Source organism: Stegostoma tigrinum, chromosome 6, assembly GCF_030684315.1.
Source record: "Stegostoma tigrinum isolate sSteTig4 chromosome 6, sSteTig4.hap1, whole genome shotgun sequence".
Taxonomy (NCBI): domain Eukaryota; kingdom Metazoa; phylum Chordata; class Chondrichthyes; order Orectolobiformes; family Stegostomatidae; genus Stegostoma; species Stegostoma tigrinum.
The window spans coordinates 80,605,710-80,628,108 of record NC_081359.1 but is presented as its reverse complement, the minus strand read 5'-3'; the positions used below and the strand labels follow the sequence as shown (position 1 = coordinate 80,628,108).

General features: G+C 41.7%; 1 protein-coding gene across 1 annotated transcript; it reads right to left on the bottom strand.

Annotated features, from left to right (window-relative positions):
• Positions 1–1,894: 1,894 nt before the first annotated feature.
• On the bottom strand, positions 1,895–21,401 carry LOC125453425 (testis-expressed protein 26-like). Its single transcript, XM_048533004.2, has 8 exons — positions 21,232–21,401; positions 20,929–21,100; positions 18,460–18,544; positions 16,750–16,912; positions 14,288–14,444; positions 11,251–11,427; positions 5,181–5,342; positions 1,895–2,134 (listed from the first exon to the last, which is right to left on the bottom strand). Exons 1-8 carry the CDS (start codon positions 21,286–21,288, stop codon positions 2,076–2,078), a joined length of 1,032 nt encoding a protein of 343 aa, XP_048388961.1. The 5' UTR covers positions 21,289–21,401; the 3' UTR covers positions 1,895–2,075.
• Between the last annotated feature and the right edge of the window lie 998 nt (positions 21,402–22,399).

The following is a 22,399-nucleotide window of genomic DNA, read 5'->3' as shown; positions in this document are numbered from 1 at the left end:
GACTGGGATACGGAAACATTTCTTCTATAGGGTGGCCATCCTGTGGAATTTGCTATCACAGGATGCTCATGGAGGCCGGGTCACTGAGTATATGGAAGGAAGAAGTTGATACAGTTGTACAAAATAAAGGCATCAAGGGGTATAGTGAGAAAGCGGGAATGTGATATTGAGGTAGAGGATCAGCCATGATCGTACTAAATGGTGGAGAAGGCTCAAAAAACCAAATGGCCTACTCCTGCTTCCAGTTTCTATATTTCTAATAAACTTCTGGCCTGTTTGGTGGCTGGAGCATCACTATGGAGTTTTATGAGCTGATATATGGATTGTAATTTTAACACACAACCTTTTACACACAAGGCACATTCCTGTGTCAATGAGATGAAGATGCTGATTTTCTTCTTTTCGTTCCTAGCATTCACTTTCCTCTTCTCTCTGTTGGCATTCTAATTCTAATCTCTGCTGCTTCAGTTTTAGTGATTGGTTGTTGCCATATGTACCGAGATACAGTGAAAAATGTTATTTTGCATGCCATACAGACAGATTGTACCATACAAAGTGAAGCAGGGTAGCAGAACAGAGTGCTGAATGCAGCATTACAGCTGCACTGTTCAGACAAGAGGTTGATTTGCTTTATCTACTCTGTTCTACTTCAATGTACTTCAGAGCGCTGACCTCTGATTATGGTGCAAGATATGTGCCGTCATCTTCATGAAAGTAAAGATTCAAGTAGTAAAGTTTGAGTTTGAATTTAAGTTTGTTGGAGGAATTAGGCATTGGCTTTTGAAACCTACATCATGTTTGAACTCCATAATCCCATCAGGCGAACACTTCGTCCTCAATACCACATTTCTTTGAAAAGAGATCGTAAGGGAAAAAAGATCCTGTTTAAATTTAAATTTTAGCAAAGTACTGCAGATGATGGAAATTGGAAATAAAAATATGTTCTGGAAATATCGGGCAGACTTGGCAGCATATGTGGAGAAAGAAACAGTTAATGCATCCATTCCAATAAAATATTGAACTCAAGCATGCGAAGGAACATCAGAGAATAAGGAATTTTGCATTGCATTTACTCTGTTTCTGATTAACCCAGGTGCCAAGTTGGAAAAGTGGCATGTTTATATGATATGAGGCTTTTTTAAAGAAATGTTTTTGTCATGTTGATGGCTACAATGCATTTTCTTTAAATAGGCAATTGCCGTATGAAATAAATTGTGCATTTTTCTTGCTTGTTACAGGGTTACATGCCAAGCTTTAATAAATAAAACATCACTATCATAAATATATAGAATCCCTACAGTGTGGAAACAGGTCATTCAGCCCATCAAGTCTACACTGACCCTCCAAAGAGCATTCACCTAGACCTGCCCCCTACCCTAGACATGATGGGCAATTTAGCATTGCTAATCCACCTAACTTTCTAATCTTTGACTGTGGGAGGAAACCATGCAGACATGGGGAGAATGCACAAACCCCGCATAGCCAGGCTGGAATCAAACCTGGGTCCCTGGTGCTGAGAGGCAGCAACACTAAGCACTGAGCCATCATGCTGCCCGTCTTCCCCCATCTCACAGAATATGGGAAATAGCCTGGGCATATACACTGAAACTACTTGGTGAGATTGATTTATAGGTGATGAAATGTATGGAAGCAGAAAGACACAATGAAATGAGGTGCAGTGCAATAATCGGATTTACACAATACATCGGGTATTTTCTCTGCTTAAATCATGAAAAAGAGATAAGGATTTCTCCCTAAAGTTTCCTCAAATTCCCAAAAAGAAATCTAATTGGTAAAACTTGCACAAAAATCTTTCCCTTATGGAGCTCCTATTGAGTGTTCATGAACAGAAACAAGCGAAATGAAGACTTCAACAAAGTATACAGTCTTTTATTTCAAAGATTGGCTCATTTATTTTCAAAAGTCATAGAATCAAATTTGTAATAAATTACAAATAACAGGTCTTTAGATAAGTTCACTGTGATATTTCGCTATTCTGTCTGTTGTGGCTGTTTGTGGGATCATTTTCTTGAAGGCTTGGTAACTGAATTGGCTCAGAAACTCAGAAACAGTCTTCAGTTTGTCACGCTCTTTGCAGCTACAGTATCTAAAAATTGCAGCAACACTTCCTGGTCTGAAAATGGAACGCAAAGAAAAGACCTTGTAATTTGCTTTCTAAAAGCAACATGACTGCCGAGCACTCCATGTGTTTACCATGAAAGGTATATTCTGCTTGTATCGTCTCTGGTAGAATCAGCCTATTTTTCAAAATTAAACAACATTGGTCAAATGCTGCACAAGACAACCCACTTGCTTACCTCTTTGCCAAGTAGGAGTGGTGATGGCCTAGTGGTATTATTGCCAGCCAGGGACACCCTCATCCCATGAATGAATAAAAAAAAGGCTTTGAAAGATGCTGAGATAGTAGGAACTGCTGATGCTGGAGAATCTGAGATAATAAGGTGTAGAGCTGGATGAACACAGCAGGCCAAGCAGCATCAGAGGAGCAGGAAAGCTGATGTTTCGGGTCTGGATGAGTGATAATGGGAACTGCAGATGCTGGAGAATCCAAGATAATAAAGTGTGGAGCTGGATGAACACAGCAGGCCAAGCAGCATCTCAGGAACACAAAAGCTGACGTTTCGGGCCTAGACCCTTCGTCAGAGAGTGGGATGGGGTGAGGGTTCTGGAATAAATAGGGAGAGAGGGGGAGGCGGACCGAAGATGGAGAGAAAAGAAGATAGGTGGAGAGAGTATAGGTGGGGACGTAGGGAGGGGATAGGTCAGTCCAGGGAAGACGGACAGGTCAAGGAGGTGGGATGAGGTTAGTAGGTAGGAGATGGAGGTGCGGCTTGGGGTGGGAGGAAGGGATGGGTGAGAGGAAGAACACGTTAGGGTGAGACTTTCCACATTAAGCAGAGGTTCACCTGCACATCTGCCAATGTGGTATACTGTATCCATTGTACCCAGTGTGGCTTCCTCTACATTGGGGAAAGCAAGTGGAGGCTTGGGGACCGCTTTGCAGAACACCTCCGCTCGGTTCGCAATAAACAACTGCACCTCCCAGTCGCGAACCATTTCCACTCCCCCTCCCATTCTTTAGATGACATGTCCATCATGGGCCTCCTGCAGTGCCACAATGATGCCACCCGAAGGTTGCAGGAACAGCAACTCATATTCCGCTTGGGAACCCTGCAGCCCAATGTTATCAATGTGGACTTCACCAGCTTCAAAATTTCCCCTTCCCCCACTGCATCCCAAAACCAGCCCAGTTCATCCCCTCCCTCCACTGCATCCCAAAACCAGCCCAGCCTGTCTCTGCCTCCCTAACCTGTTCTTCCTCTCACCCATCCTTTCCTCCAACCCCAAGCTGCACCTCCATTTCCTACCTACTAACCTCATCCCACCTCCTTGAGCTGTCCATCTTCCCTGGACTGACCTATACCCTCCCTACGTCCCCACCTATACTCTCCTCTCCACCTATCTTGTTTTCTCTCCATCTTCGGTCCGCCTCCCCGTCTCTCCCTATTTATTCCAGAACCCTCACCCCATCCCCCTCTGTGATGAAGGGTCTAGGCCCGAAACGTCAGCTTTTGTGGTCCTGAGATGCTGCTTGGCCTGCTGTGTTCATCCAGCTTCACACTTTATTATTTCGGGTCTGGACCCTTCTTTGGAAAATGATGAAGGGTCCAGACCCGAAATGTCAGCTTTCCTGATCCTTTGATGCTGCTTGGCCTGCTGTGTTCATCCAGCTCCACACCTTGTTATCTTTGAAGGATGCTGTCTGATTTCCTTTCAGCTGCTGAGAATATGTGCGTGTATCCGCACACAAACACAGTTACACAAATGAACTAAAGGCTTTAAAAAATAAAAATATCTCAAATTTCTACCAATGTTTACAGCACTTTACTTCAGCAAAGCTAGTTATTTCTTTATAAGTTAAGTTTATTTTAATCAAGAGAATACAGACTGGAAAATACTAAACTTAAATTTTCAAAAGAACAGCAATGCTGCATTACTCTTATTGATTTCGACAATGAGAAGGCTCTGTATTTCTGGTGGATGAGGTTAAGCTAGCTAGGGTGTCATTTGTGTAGGCAGCTAGGGTGGCACATGGTAAAGTAGGCGAAGTGTGTGATCATGTCAGTTCAGGGAGAAGTTTCAGTTTGGAAGCTGATTAGGTGAAATGGAGTGGGAAAAGCAGTAATATGGTTGGGAGAAGTCATGAAGTCAGAGGGATCAGGTTGGATTGTGGGGTCAAAGAGGATTATCTGAAGGATGTCAAGGAAGGAGTAAGGATCTCATTTCTATATTTACCCAGCAGCCAGACAAAGAATTTTTCATTAAATACTTTCTGGGTAGCTACCAAGCTGAAAGATTTTGGGTAATTTTAGTTTTAATTCAGAGTCAGAGGCATTTTTGAGGTTCTCAGGAAGCAAGGGACTTGTTTGTTTAGAAGTTTCAGTTTCCCAGGCATTTCCCACAGACTGAGCATGAAGGGGCCTCAGTTGGGTTCTGACACGTATCTCTTGTTGTACATCCGGTCTCTAAATTTTTAGCAACCAAGGCGTCTGGGCCAATGCAATCCCAGTTGATACTTGATCTGTTACATACAAGACTTCTAGATATCAGTTTCAGGTGCCTGCAGGTTTTCATAAATACTTTAGAATGAACGAGCAAATGATAAACCTCGACACTTGTTAAATCTTCATGTATTTCTCCTCAGATAAAAGCGTTTTGTAATGGCAGAATCTGCAGGTTGATTAACAGTCTGATGGGCCACAATGTGATCCCTCCCTCCATTCGTACTTACATATCTTTGTATTATCCATAGGATGATAACCCTAGATGGCTTGAGGATTTTATGGACCGTCATCATCCACATGATGCAAATATTTTTTTCTCAATTAGTTGCCTTCTGCTGCTAGGTTTATCTTTAGCAGGGATGTTTCAGATGCAAAAATGTTGGTCATTTGTTCTCCTATTGAGGCTACAGGTTGAGCAGATGTAGGCTGCAGAATGCAATGACTGATACACTGCCTGAGTTTCTCATTTTTATTTCTTGTAGTGCAGATAACTGTAATTGTTGTGGAATTGTGTTTTGTTGTGGTTAATACTCAGCTACACATTGACAAAAATAAAATTTGACAATGTTTTCACAGAAATTAACTAAGCCATACCTTTTCTTGGAAGTGATGACAGATAGCTTTGGAATGCTTTAGGTTCAAGGGACTTCAATATTTTAGCAAAATCCATATTACTGTTTCCATACTCTCTCTCGTATGTAGTTGATTGCTTCCTGTATTCTTGGTTTTTGATGTGTGCTTGAGTCAGATTGGGCACTGTTATTAATTACAAAATAAAATAATTTTAAACATACATTGAGGTGGAAAATCAAAGCATTTCTATATTGCTGATCATATTGATGAAACCCATTTATAAGAACATTTGTTAAATAAGTATCAGCTTAATTCTATTTTGAAGTAGTTGTATTGCTTTGAATCCAAAGGAAATGTCACAGATTTCACGGGTAGGTGATGATCTCGTGGTATTATTGCTAGACTATTAATCCAGAAACCCAGCGAATGTTCTGGGGACCTGGGTTTGAATTAAGAATCTACTGATCACCAAGAAACCATTGTTGATTGGAGGAAAACCCATCTCGTTCACTAAAGTCCTTCAGAGAGGGAAATCTGCCATACTCACCTGGTCTGGCCTACATGTGACTCCAGACCCACAGCAATGTGGTTGACTCCCAACTGCCCTTGAAATGGCCTAGCAAGCCACTCAATTGTACCAATCATTACAAACTTTCAAAGAAATGAAACCGGATGTATCACCTGACATCAACCTAGGCACCAGAAAAGACAATGGCAGAAGCAGCCCTGTGGACCGTACAAAGTCACTATCATCTGGGGTTTAGTGCCAAAATTGGGAGAGCTGTCTCTGAGACTAGTTAAACAACAGCCTGACATAGTGATACTCACAGAATATGGCAGCACAATGGTATACAGTGGGAAGGGTGTTGCTCTAGGAACCCTCAACATTGACTGCGGACCCAAGGCAGTCTCATGGCTTCAGGTTAGACATGGGCAAGGAAACCTCCTGCTGATTACCACACACCGTCCTCACTCGGCTGGTGAACCAGTACTCCTCAAAGTTGAACAATACTGAGAGGAAGCACTGAGGATGGCAAGGGCACAAAATGTACTCTGGGTGTGGGATTTGAATGCCCACCACCAAGAGTAGCTCAGCAGCTGTACTACTAATCGAGCTGGCTGGGTCCTAAAGGACATAGCTGCCAGACTGGGTCTGCGGCAGGGTGTGAGGGAGCCCACAAGAGGGAAAAACATGCTTGACCTCATCCTAACTTTTCTGCCAGCTACAGTTGCATCTGTCTATGACAGTATCAGGAACAATGACCATTGTATAGTCCTTGTGGGGACAAAGTCCTGCCTTCACATTGAGAATAACTTTCATGTTGTTGTGTGGCACTATCACCGTGCTAAGTGGACAGACTTTGCACTGATCAAACAACTCAAGACTGGACATCCATGAGGCACTGTGGGCCATCAACAGGAGCAGAATTGTACTCCAGCACAATCTATAACCTCATGGCTCAGCAGATCCCCACTCAACCATTACCATCAATCCTGGTTCAATGAATAAAGCAGGAGAGCATGCCAGGAGCAGCATCAGGCATAACTGGTGATGAGGTATCAACCTGCTGAAGCCACCAATCAAGACTACTTACCCGCTAAACAGCGAAAGCAACAAATGATAGACCAAGCTAAGCAATCCCACAACCAACAGATCAGATCTAAGCCCTGCAGTCCTGCCACATCCATTTGTGAATGGTGGTGGACAATTAAACAACTCACCAGAGGAGAAGACTCCACAAATATCCCCATCTGCAACAATGGAAGAGCCCAGCACATCAGTGCAATAGATAAGGCCGAAGTATTCACAGCAATCTTCAGCCAGAAGTGCCGAGTGGATGATCCATCTCAGCCTCCTCCAGCGGTCCCCTGCAACGCAGGTGCCAGCCTTCAGTCAATTCGATTCACTCCATTGTGATATCAAGAAATGGTTGGAGACACTGGATACTGGAAAGGCTCCAGGCCCTGACAACATTCCAGCAATAGTACTGAAGACTCGTGCTCCAGAACTTGCCACTCCCCTAGCCAAGCTTTTCCAGTACAGTTACAACACTGGTATCTACCCAATAATGTGGGAAATTGCCCAACTTTGTCCAATACAGAAAAAAGCAGGACAAATCCAACCCGGCCAATTAACGTCCCATCAGTCTACTCTTGATCATCAATAAAGTGCTGGAAGGTGTCATCAACTGTGCTATCAAGCAGCACCTGCTCAGGAATAACCTGCCCAGTGACGCCCAGTTTGGGTTCTGCCAGGGCCACGCAGCTCCTGACCTCATTACAGCCTTGGTTCAAACATGGACAAAAGAGCTGAATTCCAGAGGTGAGGTGAGAGGGACAGCCCTTGACATCAAGGCTGCATTCAACTGAGTGTGGCATAAGGAGCCCTGGAAAAACTGGGATCAATGGGTATCAGGGGCAAACTCTCTGGTGGTTGAAGTCCTACCTGACACATAGGAAGATGGTCGTGGTTGTTGGAGGTCAATCATCTCAGCTCCAGGCAATCTCTGCAGGAATTCCTCAGGGTAGTGTCCTAGGCCCAACCATCTTCAGCTGCTTCATCGATAGCCTTCCCTCCATGTAAGGTCAGAAGTGGGGATGTTCAACGATGATTGCACAATATTCAGCATCATTCGTGACTCCTCAGATACTGAAGCAGTCCATGTTCAAATGCAACAAGATCAGGACAATATCTAAATTTGGGCTGACAAGTGGCAAGTGACATTTGCACCACACAAATGCCAGGCTATGACCATCACCAGTAAGGGACAATCTGACCACTGTCCTTTTACATTCAATGGTGTTACTATCATTGAATCTCCCAGCATCAATATCCTGGGTGTTATCATTGACCAGAGACTCAACTGACTCACCACATAAACACAGTGGCTACCAGAACAGGCCAGAAGCTAGAAATACTGCGGTGAGTAACCTGCCTCCTGACACCTCAAAGCCTGTCCACCATCTACAAGGTGCAAGTCAGGAGTGTGATGGAATACTCCCCAATTGCCTGGATGACTGGAGCCCCAACAGCAATCAAGAAGCTTGACACCATCCAAGACAAAACAGCCCATTTGACTGGCACCACACCCACAAGCATCCACTTCTTCCACCGCAAATGCTCAATAGCAGCGGTGTGTACTACCCACAAGATGGACTGCAGAATTTACCAAAGATCCTCAGACTGCACCTTCCAAACCCACAAACACTTCTGTCAAGAAGGACAAGGACAGCAGATATATGGGAATATCACCGCCTCCAAGTTCCCCTCCAAGCCGCTCACCATCCTGACTTTGAAATATGTCAAAATCCTGGACTTTCCTCTCTAATGACATTGTGGGTCAACACACAGCAGGAGGACTGCATCAGTTCAAGAAGGCAGCTCACCACCACCATCTCAAGGGCATCTAGGGATAGGCAAGAAATGCTGGCCAGCCAGCGATGCCCACATCCCACAAATAAATAGGAAAAAAAAAAATGCAGTCTTATCCGAAAAGCCTCAGAAATTGGTTGTGGTGGTTCTAGAACATGGAAAAGAAGGAGAATTTGTATTTATATAGAAGCATTTACGAACACAGGACATCCTATAACATTTACAGTCAATAAAGTTCTATTGTGCAACAGTTGCAACTCTACTGTAGAAAGGTAGCAGTTGTTTATGCACATGAAGTTTTTTGCAGAACCCAGCCTTCAACAATCTTGGAACACATTTGCCTTTGGACTAATACCCACTTAGTTGAGACCATGTAATGGTTTGTTTGAAATGACTACCCAGTGTTAAAAGTAAATCGTACACAGTCATCTTCACTAATCAAAATTAGGACCTGGAACATCAGGAGCTCCTGAACATTCCCAGCAGTGACAGATCTGAGCATCATACATCCCTCAGAACTTAGGAAGTTAGGCCATGGCATCAACATTGCCACCCTAAATGAAAGGCCAAGAGAGAAGGCCAACAGAAGGAACAAGACAGCGAATCTGCTACCAATATTGATCAAATGTTAATTCCAGGTTTTGGAAATAAGGTATATATTCACTATAGATTGTTTTAATGTTATATAATCAAGCTTATTGCTATTTGTTCAAAAGTGTAGAATCTTGTGGCTTCATTCTCTTACTAGATCTTTAAAAATACAAGATAGAAGTTATTTTATCTCATTACAATGGTTTTATGTTTCAGTCTGGTCCCTACATAACATAAATTTGGTGGTTTGCTGGAATTTGTGACAGTGTCAGTGTGCAACAGGACCTAGACAACATCTAGGCTTGAGCTGATAAGTAGCAAGGAATCTTTGTTTCAGGTATCTCCAACAAGCAAGAATCTAACTATTGTCCTTCGACATTAGCATCACTAGTTCCCCACTGTTAAAGTTTTAGGGGTTACTGTTGACTAGAAACCTATAAGGGCAGGATAGAGGCTAGGAATTCTGCAGTGCTCACCTCCTGCCACCACTATCTACAAGGTACAAGTCAGGATTGTGATGGATACCATTCCTCTTGCCTGAGTAAGTACAGCTCCAATAACACTCAAGAAACTCAACGCCTTCCAGGACAAAGTAGTATGATTGTTGGCACCCAATCCACAAACAATTACTCCCTTCACCACCAACACACAGTAGTATCAGTGTGTACCATCTCAATACGCATTGCAGTAATTCAGCTAGGCTCCTTAACAGCTCCTCCCAAACTGGACACCTCGATCACCTAAAAGAACAAGGATAATAAATACATAGGAGGAGCACTTTTAAGTGCTATTCCAAGCCACACATTATCCTGTCTTCAAAATATGTTGATGTTCCTTCACCTTTGGTTGGAATTCTGGAGGTCCTTTCATAATAGCACATCTGGTGTATCTATACACGTCTACCACTTCTCCACCACCCAATCCTTATGGACTGCAATGATTCAAGAAGGCAGTTCAGCACCTTGTCAGGGAAATTAAGGATGGGCAACAAATTCTGGTCCAGCTAGTGATACCCACATTTCCAGGACAAATAACAAAAGACATTGACACGCTATCAGTATGTTTGCTCCTGAACTTGAAGCCATGATGAGATTTTACGCCAAATTTGAGCAATCCCTAATCTGAATTCCAGGAGATGATAAACTGTTTCACCTCTGAGATTTCTAGTGAAATTTCTGGAATATGAATTTGTCACAACCAACACTTTGTTTTACCAGTAAGGCCATCGTGGTAACAGCCATCACCTGAAAACTTGCACTATCTTGACTTTGTAATCATTTGAGCAAAGGGTTGTGGAGATGTCCACATTACCCATGCTGTCACATGTATAGGAGACAACAAGCAGACATTGCCTCATATAATCTACTATCTCATCCAGCATGGACTCCAAACGAAGCTAAATAAAGTATGTTTGTGTGGGAAGGCACTGAACACAGAGACTTCATTGAAAACACACAGTGGTAAAGTCCAGACATCAGTGAGAGAAAATTCTAAACAAACTTTGTACCTGATCCATCAGGCATCACTCAACCAGTATGTTAGTAAGTCAGTAGATCGCACAGTGGATTTATCAACTACCAGACTGAAAGCTAGGCATCCTCACACCTGAGGGATTGCCTAAAAGATACCAACTTTCAAAAATAACAGTGAGACATTGACCAGATGATTTTGTTTTTATAAAGAAAGGCTAACTAAGGATTAAATATTGTTTAACAGGTACAACCACAGCTCCATCTTTCACATTCACCTGAAAGGGCATACTGGGCTTTTGTTTAATATCTCATCTGAAAGCAGGCACAGCACTCCCTTAGTATTGCATTAGAGTCAACCTGAAATCTGTGCTCAAGTCTCCTAGTTAGCATTGGAACGCATGACCTTCTGATCCAGAAGCAAGACTGATCTCTGAGTCAAGCCTGAGGGTTTAGTTAAGCCAGAGGGTTTGGTTATTGCATGAACTCCAAGCTTTACGCAATGTCTTCCTGGTGACATTTCAGTCTCTGGCTTTTTTGGAAAAAAATCAATGAATGAGAGGATGATGCTGTTGATTTTCTAAATAAAAAAACTGCCTCACCATGGTGGTACAGTAAATACAGTGACTCAACCAACGGAGTGATTAATCATTCTCACCTACACCTTTTGCTGCACAATTCCAGCGTTTATTGCTTCCATATCGAGTGGTGCAGACAGCGAGCTCAGGTTTTTGATTTTGTTTTCTAAAGTGACGTTTGTTATCTGTCACAGGAGGTTTTGGCTGACCCGGTCGGCGTATTTTGGGCAGACAGGGGGGGCACTTCATCTTGCACTCTGTAAAATAAACTTGACACACTTGAAATGGAAAAGCACTGCACTTATTCATTTCTTCATTATCTTCGTATATAAGTTTAAAATTTTCTATACTCATGCTTTGAAGGTTCCTTCCCCAATCCCCACCCCTAACAACTCAACAAAATTTCACTTCTTGTTCTTACAGCCACTTTTCATAAGAACGTTTCCTAACACCTTATCATACTATCAACTTTGTTGCACAACTGTTATAGAAATGTGATAGATCATTGATTTAATTAAGATTTGAACCACAGCCATTGTGATTGGTTCCACAGCATTTTCAACTCACTTCAAATAAATACTTGCTTTCTGATGTTAACAGGAAGAAATTCAGTGATGGCAACGCTATTCGGTGATATCAGGAGATGATTAGGTGCTGTCCTGTTGGAGATGTTCATTGCCAAGTTTTTAAGTGGCGGGAATGTTAGCGCCCACTTATCAGCCCAAGCCCAAATGATATCTGAGGCTTCTTGCATGTAGAAACAGATTTTGTCAGGATCTGAGGAGCTATAAATGGTACTAAACAGTGTTCAATAATGAGCAAACATCCTCATTTTTGACGTTATGATGGAGGAAGACATTTGGTGAAAGAGCTGTAAATGGTTGAACCTAGTATATTACACAGAGGAACTTCTGCAGAGGTGCCTTGGAACTGACAGGATTAGCCTCCAACAAGCACTGCCATCTTCCTTTGTGCTAGACAGTACAGCAACTAATAGTATTTTCTCCTTGGTTCTATTGACTTCACTTTGATGGGGGGTCCTTGCTGCCACACTGTGAAATGCAGCCTTGATGTCAAGGAAGAATATTCTGATCTCATTTCCAGGAATTGAGTATGTTTGTTTCAACGTTATAAAAATGGCAGGAGATGAATGGGCCTGGTGGAACACAAACTGAGCATCAGTAAGCAGATAATAGCTAAATGAGTGCTATTTGATGATGACAATCCATCACAAACCTTTGTGGACTGACTGGGCAGTAATTGGATTTGAACTTTTTTTATGGACATACCTGGATAATTTTCCACACTGTCAGGTCGATGTCAGATTATTGGAACCACATGGCAAGGGATATGGCTAGTTCTGGGTTGATACAAATCTTCAGGTGGAATGATATAAAGGCATTTGCCATTCCTGGTATCTCCAGTCATTCTAGGCATCATCAGGGCCAAATCAAATTGTTTGCAGATTGGCTTCTCTGATTCTGGAAACTTCAGAGAATTGAGCTGGAAGAGCAACTCAGTACATCTGATTGAAGGCAGTTGCAAATTGACATTCAATGGTGTTAGCATCACTGAATCCTACACTATCAACAGCCTACAGGTTACCATGGACCAGGAACTGAACAGGAGTAATCAAATAAATACAAGAGAATATCAAAGGCTTGAAATTCTATGGCAAGTAACTTACCTTTTGCTTAGCCAGTGCACCATTTACAAGGCATGTATTGGGAGTGTGATGGAATACTCTATACTTGCCTGGGTGTATACAGATCATAGGGTGACAAAAACTTGGATAGGGTAAGGCATACAGGTCACACCACAGAGAATGTGCTCTAAGCAAAGTCAACATTAACAACATCAACATTATCTGAAGTTAAAGAATCCATTCATCAGTCTAATAATGGCAGGGAAGAAGCTGTTCTTGAACCTGCTTGTGCATGCATTGACCCTTCTGCATCTTCTGCCTGACAGGATGTGACAGAACTGCAGAGCTCCGAGCTGCTCTTTGTGCTGTGGAGTAATTAGCTCTATTGCATGCCGCCTCCACTGTTTGACATGCAAGCAGTTCTGGTTTTAAGTTTCAACTGCTTGACATCTCATTTTAGGCATGCCTTGTGCTCCTTCTGGTATGCCTTCCTGCATTCTTCATTGAACCTCATCAGCTCGATAGTAATGACAGAGTGGAGGATATGTCATGAGGTTGCACATCGCAGAAAGACATCCTCTGTGCCGATGCACCAGAGTACCTCATGGATGCCCAGCTATGAGTTGATGTGTCTGTTCTGAACCTATTCCATTCAGCATAGCAGTAGTGCCACACAACATTGTGGAGAGTGGGGCTCTGTAAATACAGGATTTTTTCTACACAAGAACTGAATGCTAGTCACTCCCATCTACATTACGATGGGTTATAAGCATTGATGTCAGAGACGTCTCTCCATTGGGACCTTAGTTAACAGCCTGAGGGTTATAAATGTAAAAAATGTTAGATATCCTTTTTCATTACTCTTGTGGATGCTCCATTATAGAAAAGAGAGAAGTGGAGATACAGTGTGTCAAGTCACTGGTGTGGGCTACACTCTTGGCTCAATGTAACCTGGCAGATAAAGGTCTTTCACCTGCCTTTCCCTAGCACTAGAACACTGCAATCAAATAAATGGATTCCCTATAACGCTAGCAAAAGAGCTATCATTGAAACTGTGTGCTGACTGGATGATTTTTCCAAGATCCTGGGGACACAGTGAAGACAGTCGAAAGTCTAATGAGGAATTTTACCTTTCCCCTCTCCTCTCTGCTGTACACCCACATGATCCTTGGGTTCTAAAACCTTCTCACCCAGCAGGATCCCTGAAGTAATCGACACCAAAAATTCTGAATCACGTAGAGAAGAGTGTGATGGGGGGGGGCGAATAAATCCCTGCTCATGGATGAACTAAATGGGCTGAATAGCTATTGGTACTTGTATTTGTGAATAATGCTAAAATAAAGGTCACACCTGATGATAATCTTGTTACTAATCAGTTAAGTTTACAATACGCTCCTCCTCATTCAGCACTGCCGAATAGGTTGTCTTATTAAAATAGTCTCCATAATGATGCATGTTTAATGAGGTCCTACCTTGTTGGATTCCAAGGTAATCTTGCCGGTATATTGTATCAAACTGACATGTATTTAACTTGGCCATATCTTCACAAGACAATGATTTCACAAAGTATGCTTTTACTCTATCGAAGGCCTCTGGATCCTTCATGAGTAATTTCCATAGCAAAGAACACTGTAACAGGACAAGTTATAATAAAGGAGGGTATGTCGTAATGTGGTTAGGTTAACATGTAATATATTATATGGTGAAGATGTAAAATACTTATAAAGTCTTTACCAAAGAGGGAGGTGCTACCCAGGCCATGGTGACAAAGGAAGAAACTCAAAGAATTCAAAATTGGTAAGGAAGAAGTGTTGGCTTGACTGTTCATGCTTCAAGTTGACAAGGCATTGGAGACCAGATGAGAAACATGCAAGGATTTTGAAAGATATGAAGGTGGAAATTGTAAGAGTACAGGCAATAAGTTTTCAGTCTTTCCTAAGCCCAGGGGAGGTGCCTGAAAACTGGAAATTTGCAAACATCGTGGCCTCATTCAAGAAACATTGTGAAGACAAGCTCAGCAATTATAGACCAGCCAATTTAATTTCAGTGGTGGCAAAGCTTCTAGACACAGTTATTTGGGATTGAATTAGTAGTTTAGTTGGATTGATTAGGAAGAGTTGTATGGATTTCTGAATTGGAATTTGTGCTTGACTAAAATGCTGGAGTTTTTTGAGGAGGTAATGGAAAGACTCAATGAGGATTAGGCTGTTCATGTGATGTAAATAGCCTTTCAGAGGCACTGCAGTGCCATATGCTGGATAAGGCTGAAGATAGCAGGAAGATACAGGAACTGAAAAGAGGCCCAATAATGGGTTGCTTTGTGAATGGAAGTACGCTGAGTCAGTCAGATCTGCTAAGAGTTAAAACTGCAGGAAACCAGGAACTGCTGACTCTATCAGATAAGGTATACATTTAGACAAAGCATTTGGGATTGCTCACGTGCACAGATTAGTTCAAAGAAGGCATACATTTGGACAAAACATTCAGGATTGGTCATGCGCATGCATAATTCCAAGTAAGGAATGTATTTGACACAGAGACTTGTGTATAAAAAGCCTGAAGAAATCCCTTTGTTCAACAACACTTCAAAGACTAACTTTGTAAGAAGGTACTTTACATCAGTAGGCGCAGTGAAGATGTTGAGCAATTACCGCCTGGCCAGCTGCGAACTCTCCCAGGCAATAACATTTGGGTTTAGTTATAGAAATCAGGGTAGTGAGAGACAGTAACTGAGATATCTCTTGTTGTTAAAAGTGTGTTATTCATTTAAGTTTTTAATAAATGAATTGTTTTTTATAGAGCTGTAGGTGTCTCCGCTGTATCTTTGTCTATGTATTAAGTGTTGTCTCTCACAGACAGGCGACTCATAAAACAGAGTGGTGAGAAAAATTAGAGTCATGAAGTGAAAGGTCAATAGCAAAAAGGATATGAAATTGGCTGTGTGAAGAGAAAGAGAGAATAATGGTTAATGGATATGTGTAGGCCTGGAGGAAAGTTTAAAGTAGAATTCCCCAGCAGTCAGTATTGGAACTCTAGTTTGTCCTGATGTATATTAATGTTCTGGATCTTGGTGTGCAGGGGACAATTTCAAAATTTATAGATGACACGAAACTTGGAAGAATTGTAAACTGTGCACATGACAGAGGTGCAGAGGTAACACATGAGTTTCAATGCAGCGAGTGTGAGGTGATGCATTTTGATTGGAAGAACATTGAAAGACCATTTAAATCGGGAGTAAAATTCTAATGGGGGTACAGGAGTGGCAAACCTCGATGTAAATGTGCAAGGCCACTGAAAGTGTCAGGACAACCGGAGAGAGCAGTAAAGCATATGGTTTCTTCTGCTTTCTTAGTAACATATGAGAGCAAGAGGGTGATGTTGAATTTCTATCAGACAGTTGTGAGACCTCAGCCGAAGTATTGTGTACAATTGTAGTTGCCACATTAACAGGATGTGAACACATTGAGGAGTGTGCAGAAGTGATTGACAAGAATGATTCCAAGGATGACAAACTTCAGTTATGAGGATAGATTAAGCAAGATGGGACTGGAGAGATGAAGGCTATGAGGAAACCTGACAGAGGTTTTCAAAGTTATGCACAGGCTGAATGGAGTAGATAGGGAGAAGCTGTTTCCACTAGTAAATGAATGAGAATGAGAGGACATAGAAGCAATGGTGATATGAGGAAAACTTTTTCACTCATTGAGTAGATAGTGGAATGTAAAGCCCGAAAAAGTGGTGGAGGAATTCAAGAAGCCTTGGACAATGTGTGGATAAAAATAACGGGCAAGTGTCTGAGGATAAAGCAAGAAATTGGCAGGTGATGGTGTTCATCCAAAGACCCAGTGCAGGCATGATGAGTCAAACTGCCTCTTTCTGCTCCATAAAATATCTGTACAGTTTCTCATAAGCAGTATCTGTCAATATTGCTTACTTGACACTGCGGAATAGTTTCTTTTTTGCATCCTGGCGATGTTCCACTTTGTGTGGGCTGTTGGTTTAATCCATGTTTCCAGGAATACTCATGTGTGTATACAGTGTCACCAATAGGCTCATGGAGCTGAAATGGGAATGAAAACCCATTTGATGATGCCGGACTGGAGAAGGGAACAAAAAAAGAGGAACTGGTTAAATACCATGCACAATGAAAAGACTAGAGACAGATCTTCAAAAGTTAGAATGTCTGTCTTGGTTAACACACTGATGCTGATCTTCCATATTCTGCACCTCTAAACAAACTAGAGATCATCCAGAACACAGCTGTCCATGTCGTAATGTACACAATCCTGTTTCCCTGTTACGGACCTTTTCCCATCTGCTGAATTTTAGTTAAAAATCTTTATATTTTGCATGTAACGAATGGTCAGAAAGAAATTTACCTCACGATGGAAAAGATTCTCAAATATGCATCTTCATATTCTCAGAAACTGTTTCTGCAAATGTTTTTTGGCAAATATATTACATTAGATTAAATAAACTGCTTGTGTAAAACTAACAGCAGTTTGTACAAATGGAATTTCTCACTGGATGAGCGTGCTATGACATCTAAATATAAGCAAAAAGGAAAAGAGCAGCAAACTTCATTTGTTATTCTGGATAGAATAGATTACACCATAAAAGACTATTCAGCAAATAAAATTTAGACAAGGTGTTCAAATTAGATAGTTGAAAGAAATTGTTTAACAAGTACATCAATGCATTGATTCATTGCTAAATTATCAGACTGCCTACCTGGCAACCAGTACTGGATGAGCAAGAAGGTTGCCAATTAAGTATTGTGAAGACTGAAGCAACAATTTTGGTTCCTGCTCCAAATTCCAGGCCTAACTGTAAACTCTACCCCTCTCCCTTGGAACGATCTCAGATTAAGTGGTCTGTTCACAATATGGAGCACTGTTTAACCCTGAGAGAAGCTGCAATCACATATTTCTGCCATTGCTAAGATTGTCTATTCCCACTTCTGAAACATGGCTGATTTCATCCGCCACAGTTCAGCTATAGTTGAAACTTACTTTAGTGCTGCTATTACCTCCAGCTTGATTGATTCAACACACTGATAGCTGGTGTCTTATGTTCTACACCTCTAAACAAACTGGGGATCGTTCGGAACACTGATGTCATAATGTACATGATCCTTTTCCCTGATCATCCCTACTGGCCATTCATCATGTTTGTTGATCTACATTGGCCTTTGGTTAAAAAATAACTTGATCTTAAAATTTTCATTGATATCAAATCCTTCCATGGCCTCATCCTTCTCTATAAAATCCCACAAGATATCTGAGATGTCCGAGCTCCTTTAATTCTGGCCTCTTGCGCATCCTGATTATGATGGCTTTACTGTTAATAGCTATGCCTTAGGTTGCTTGGGCTCTAGCTTTGGAATACCCACCCTATACATCCCTAACTCCCTACCTCACCATCCTACTTTAAAATAATCCTTAAAATCTTTCTCTTTGACGAAGACTTTCAACGTAAGAGTAATTACCCTCCTTGTGCCCCAGTGCCATGCTTTATTTAATAACGTCAAGAGAGGCATCTTGAGGTAATTCCACTCACTGTCGGCTTCAATCTTTAACTAAACTCACTAGACACTTCGGAGCTGTAATAGCTTAAATTGCTCCTTTATTTTATTCAGACTCACCGAATATCTTCAACCAAAGGAACTGGTCGATAGACAAATTCACGCTGGAATGTCGTTTGATATGGATCAAAGTCTGGAGACCTCCCTAGAAAGGTAGACAATCTGAGTTCATGGAATACATTTTTCAACTGAAAATATGAAAGATTGCTGGAGAAGAAAAGATAAATAAACATCCACAATTATAGTTATTGAATATATATGAAATTGAATTTGGCTTATTCTGGGACCCTTAGTTCAGGGCAGATTTTTATAGACACCTAGCCAGAAGCATTTGCAGTAAAACAGGATGCTATTCACCTAATATGTTTGTGCCTGAATTTTCCAGGTGCAATCCAAAATCATCTCTCTCCCATTTCCTCACATTTTCAGCCATTTCAATTACTTACCTACTCTTCCCTTAGAAATTCCACTGGTTTCTGCCTCAACCATTCCAATGAAAATAATTTGCTTAGAAATAACTTTAGACCCTTCCTCCTTCATTCGGTCTTGGGATGTGGATAATGCTAGGGAGGCCAGCGATTATTACTCAGAGAAATCATTAAGGTGGTGGGCCTTCCCCTGCAATTGTTCTGGTATTCAGGAGAAGGAGACAGTGAGGGAGAGAAGAGGACAGTGACTGTAGAAAGAAACAAGGGGATAGTGAAATTGAGAGATGGATAGTGATAATGATCAGAAGAGAGAGGAAGATATTGATCAGAAGAGGGAGGAATATAATGTTCAGGAGTTGGGGAGGGAATTAGTAACATGGAAATAAGAGGAAATTATGTTTAAGTGGGAGGATGTTTGTGACCCTTGAGAGTATAAGGCAGAAACTGAGAGAGGGACAGAGCTAGCATTTGGGATAAGGACAGAGGCATTGTTCCAGAAATGGGCAGAAATAATTATATGAAAAGGAGGGAAACAATTGAAGGGGATAAAGGTGGCAGTGTGAGGGATATGGTGTTTGATATGTAAGATGTGGCCAGAATCTTGCTCCTCGGGGCTCGAAATTCCAGGTGTGTTTTCTTAATGGAGCAATCTTTTCAACAGAGCTTGCAGTTTAAGGACAGATGACTTAGCCACAGGTAGACTTGCTTCTCTAAAATTTAGTTGATCCTATTTAGCGCTGACTACAGAAGTTTACAAAGGGGCTATCAAATGAGCATTGGGTCTGTATTTACATGAGGAAATTATTAATACCTGTTCCAAATATCAATTCTGGATACAACTTTTGGTGTCCTTACTAATCTGGCTTCCAGATCATATAGAATGACCAATCCCTGTGAAATCAAATAAAGGACATTACAACTGGGCTTGGAGGTTAGGTAGAGATGCTGATGTCTGTGAGACATAGGGGGTGAAGAGGTGCCGGGAACTGTGAGAGTATGGGGGAAGGTGCTGGTTATAGTGAGTGGAGGAGTTGGGAGGTGCTAGTTCCTGTGAGGGCAGGGGTGGAAGGGATGTTAAGTGTGAGAACACGGGACTGTGGATTCAACATGAAAGGTCATGGGAAGGGAGAGTCTTGTAAATCAACTTAAGCATACAACTTATTGAGTCATAACATCATTATCGTCGTGGTGAACACACTTGCTCGCAGTCACACTCAAATCACCCTGGAGATTTCCAACATTAATCTCCCACAGGTTGTCCTAGAAGCAAGAGGTGAAACAGACACAGGACAAATATTCAAAGCAAGAGTTATTCCCTTAAAATACAGAATAGCTAGTGTGAGAAACAGTCCCTGCTCACAAATTCAGCCTGAGACAAAGCCTTGGAAACAAGACAATTTTATTCTGCACGATCTTGCAAGAAAGGGTGTCTGCTAGACAGGCACACACTACAAAGAATGTTAAACATTCTTGTACAGTTTACAAGTTGCAGAATCACGCCTCCCTGCTCCCATTGGTCTTATCCTATCATTCCCCGTCCTGTCGGACAGCCCTTGTTTACTGTTCCCTTTTCTGCCGGCCGAAGGCCCCATTCCCTTTTTTTACTGCAATCCTTATTTGCTATCCTAAAGAGCACTAGACATGCTGTACGTGCAAATCGTCAGGTTTGCAGAAATAAGCCTCTGCTATAACACCCTTATCGCTACCATGTCCTTGTCTGCAGAAAGAATGTTTCTGGTTGTGCTAACTGCCATCTTTGCAGAACCTAATCTCTGGTTAATGATAAACTTCTGCTACAAAATCTTGTGAATTTCTGCTTTTGCAAGATCCCATCATTCATCCTTACCTGCAGAAACAACACGTTTAATCTCTCACACTAGCCACCCATAAGATCAGAATGTGCAAGCATATGTCACTTACCACAATGAACATTTGTGTCTGTTTTTGATATCTGTAAAGCCTGTAAATCCCATGGCTGCCATCTTTGAAACGCCTTTCACTTGCAATTCATTTTCAAGACTATTACTGCATAGCAGGTTCACGATGGTGACTGGCTACAGCAAAAAATACCAGTTCTACTTCACTTATTCCACTCACTCACCTCGGCAAAGATCTGATGCTTGTTTTCTGTGGTCTGCTTTTCTTTTTCCACATTTTGTACACTCTTTTTTAACCTTTTTAGGTACCTTGGTAACCTTCCGAGAAATGGCTGGCTCTTTGTTTTTCTTTGATTTTCTGTGATCATCCTTCACTTCTCGACAGTATCTTGAATGCTTGGGAAGTGGGGGGGGGGTGTTGAATACCAGCATGAAAAGGGGTGAGGAAAATCACATTTACAAGACCCAATTAGAGTTGCTTTTTCAGGAACAACTAAAAAGTGTAATAATTTAGATTCTGAGTTTACCTGGGCAGCATTGGGATCAGGTAGTTTCTTCACATATGATGTTAGAATCAGATCCATGTCATACAATAAGTTATTAGTGGCTCTGTGCTTACTGTCGTCCCCTTGAGTTTACTGCTTAGAAATTAATCTGCTTGAGCTTTTCATTAGCAGCCGGAAGAGGTTGTGCTTCTGTTGCCGGGGGCACAGTGTGGTTGCCTGGTGTAGAGTAAACAAAGAGCTGACAAAGGGAAGCATGAAGACTACATTTCAAATAGCAGATTTAGAGATTTAGTACTCTGCAGCCTCCGAATGGCATTGTATCTGCATGGGATACAATGCTGATGTATTGTACAGGCCCATCAAGTCTCATTGACTTGTACTTAAAATCCCTCATTTTGTTTCAAGCCACATTTATAGCTATCCAGGCAACAAAAGTACAGGCCTCTGTACTTCAAAATGCCTATTATACTAAATTCTGCCTCTCTAATTTATTGTCAACTCGGCCCATAATCAGAAAAGAGACGTGTAATAGATATTATAGCAGTTGGTAAAATATACACAACAATTGTTAGAAGCTAACTTGTGTAGGGTTATTTTCGAATAGGTTGCTCTCCACAATTGTGTCTTCCCCTTTAATATCAAAGTATTGCAGCACACATCGACACACGTTGAATATTCAGCACAAAAACAGGGGATTCAGTCCAACCAGTCTATGCCACTGTCTATGTGCTGCTCAGGCACCTCCCAACTTTCCTTGACTAACTCTATCAGCCATAGCCCCATATTCCTTCCTCCTATATTTGCTTGTCAAACATTCCTTAAATGCATGGATACCATCCGCTTCAATGTAAAACGTTCTAGCAAATCAATCAGCTCAAGGGCAATCTGGGATAGGCAATAAATTCTGGCAAAGCCACTGGTAACCAAGTTCCGTGAATGAATGAACCAGGAGGTGGCAAATTTCATGTTGTTATTGCTCTGTGGGTGAAAATACTTGCTCTAACTTTGCTATTTGATTTCTTAGTGAATATCTTCCGTTGATGACCCCTAGTTTTGCTTTACGCCATAAATGGAAACATTCCTTCCAAATCCACTCTGGCAAAGGTTTTCAGAATTTTCAAAGTGTCTATCAATTCACCAACAGCCTTCTCTTTTCAAGAGAAAGCAAATGCAATCTATTTATCCTTCT

Coding starts and splice junctions, on each gene's coding strand:
- LOC125453425 (XM_048533004.2), bottom strand. CDS start 21,288: ATGGATCTGATTCTAACATCATATGTGAAGAAACTACCTGATCCCAAT. Junction 16,913..18,459: donor CCTTTGGTTGAAGATATTCG/GTGAGTCTGAAT, acceptor TCCCTTCTCCAG/TCCGGCATCATCAAATGGGT. Junction 14,445..16,749: donor AAACTATTCCGCAGTGTCAA/GTAAGCAATATT, acceptor GTCCTGTTACAG/TGTTCTTTGCTATGGAAATT.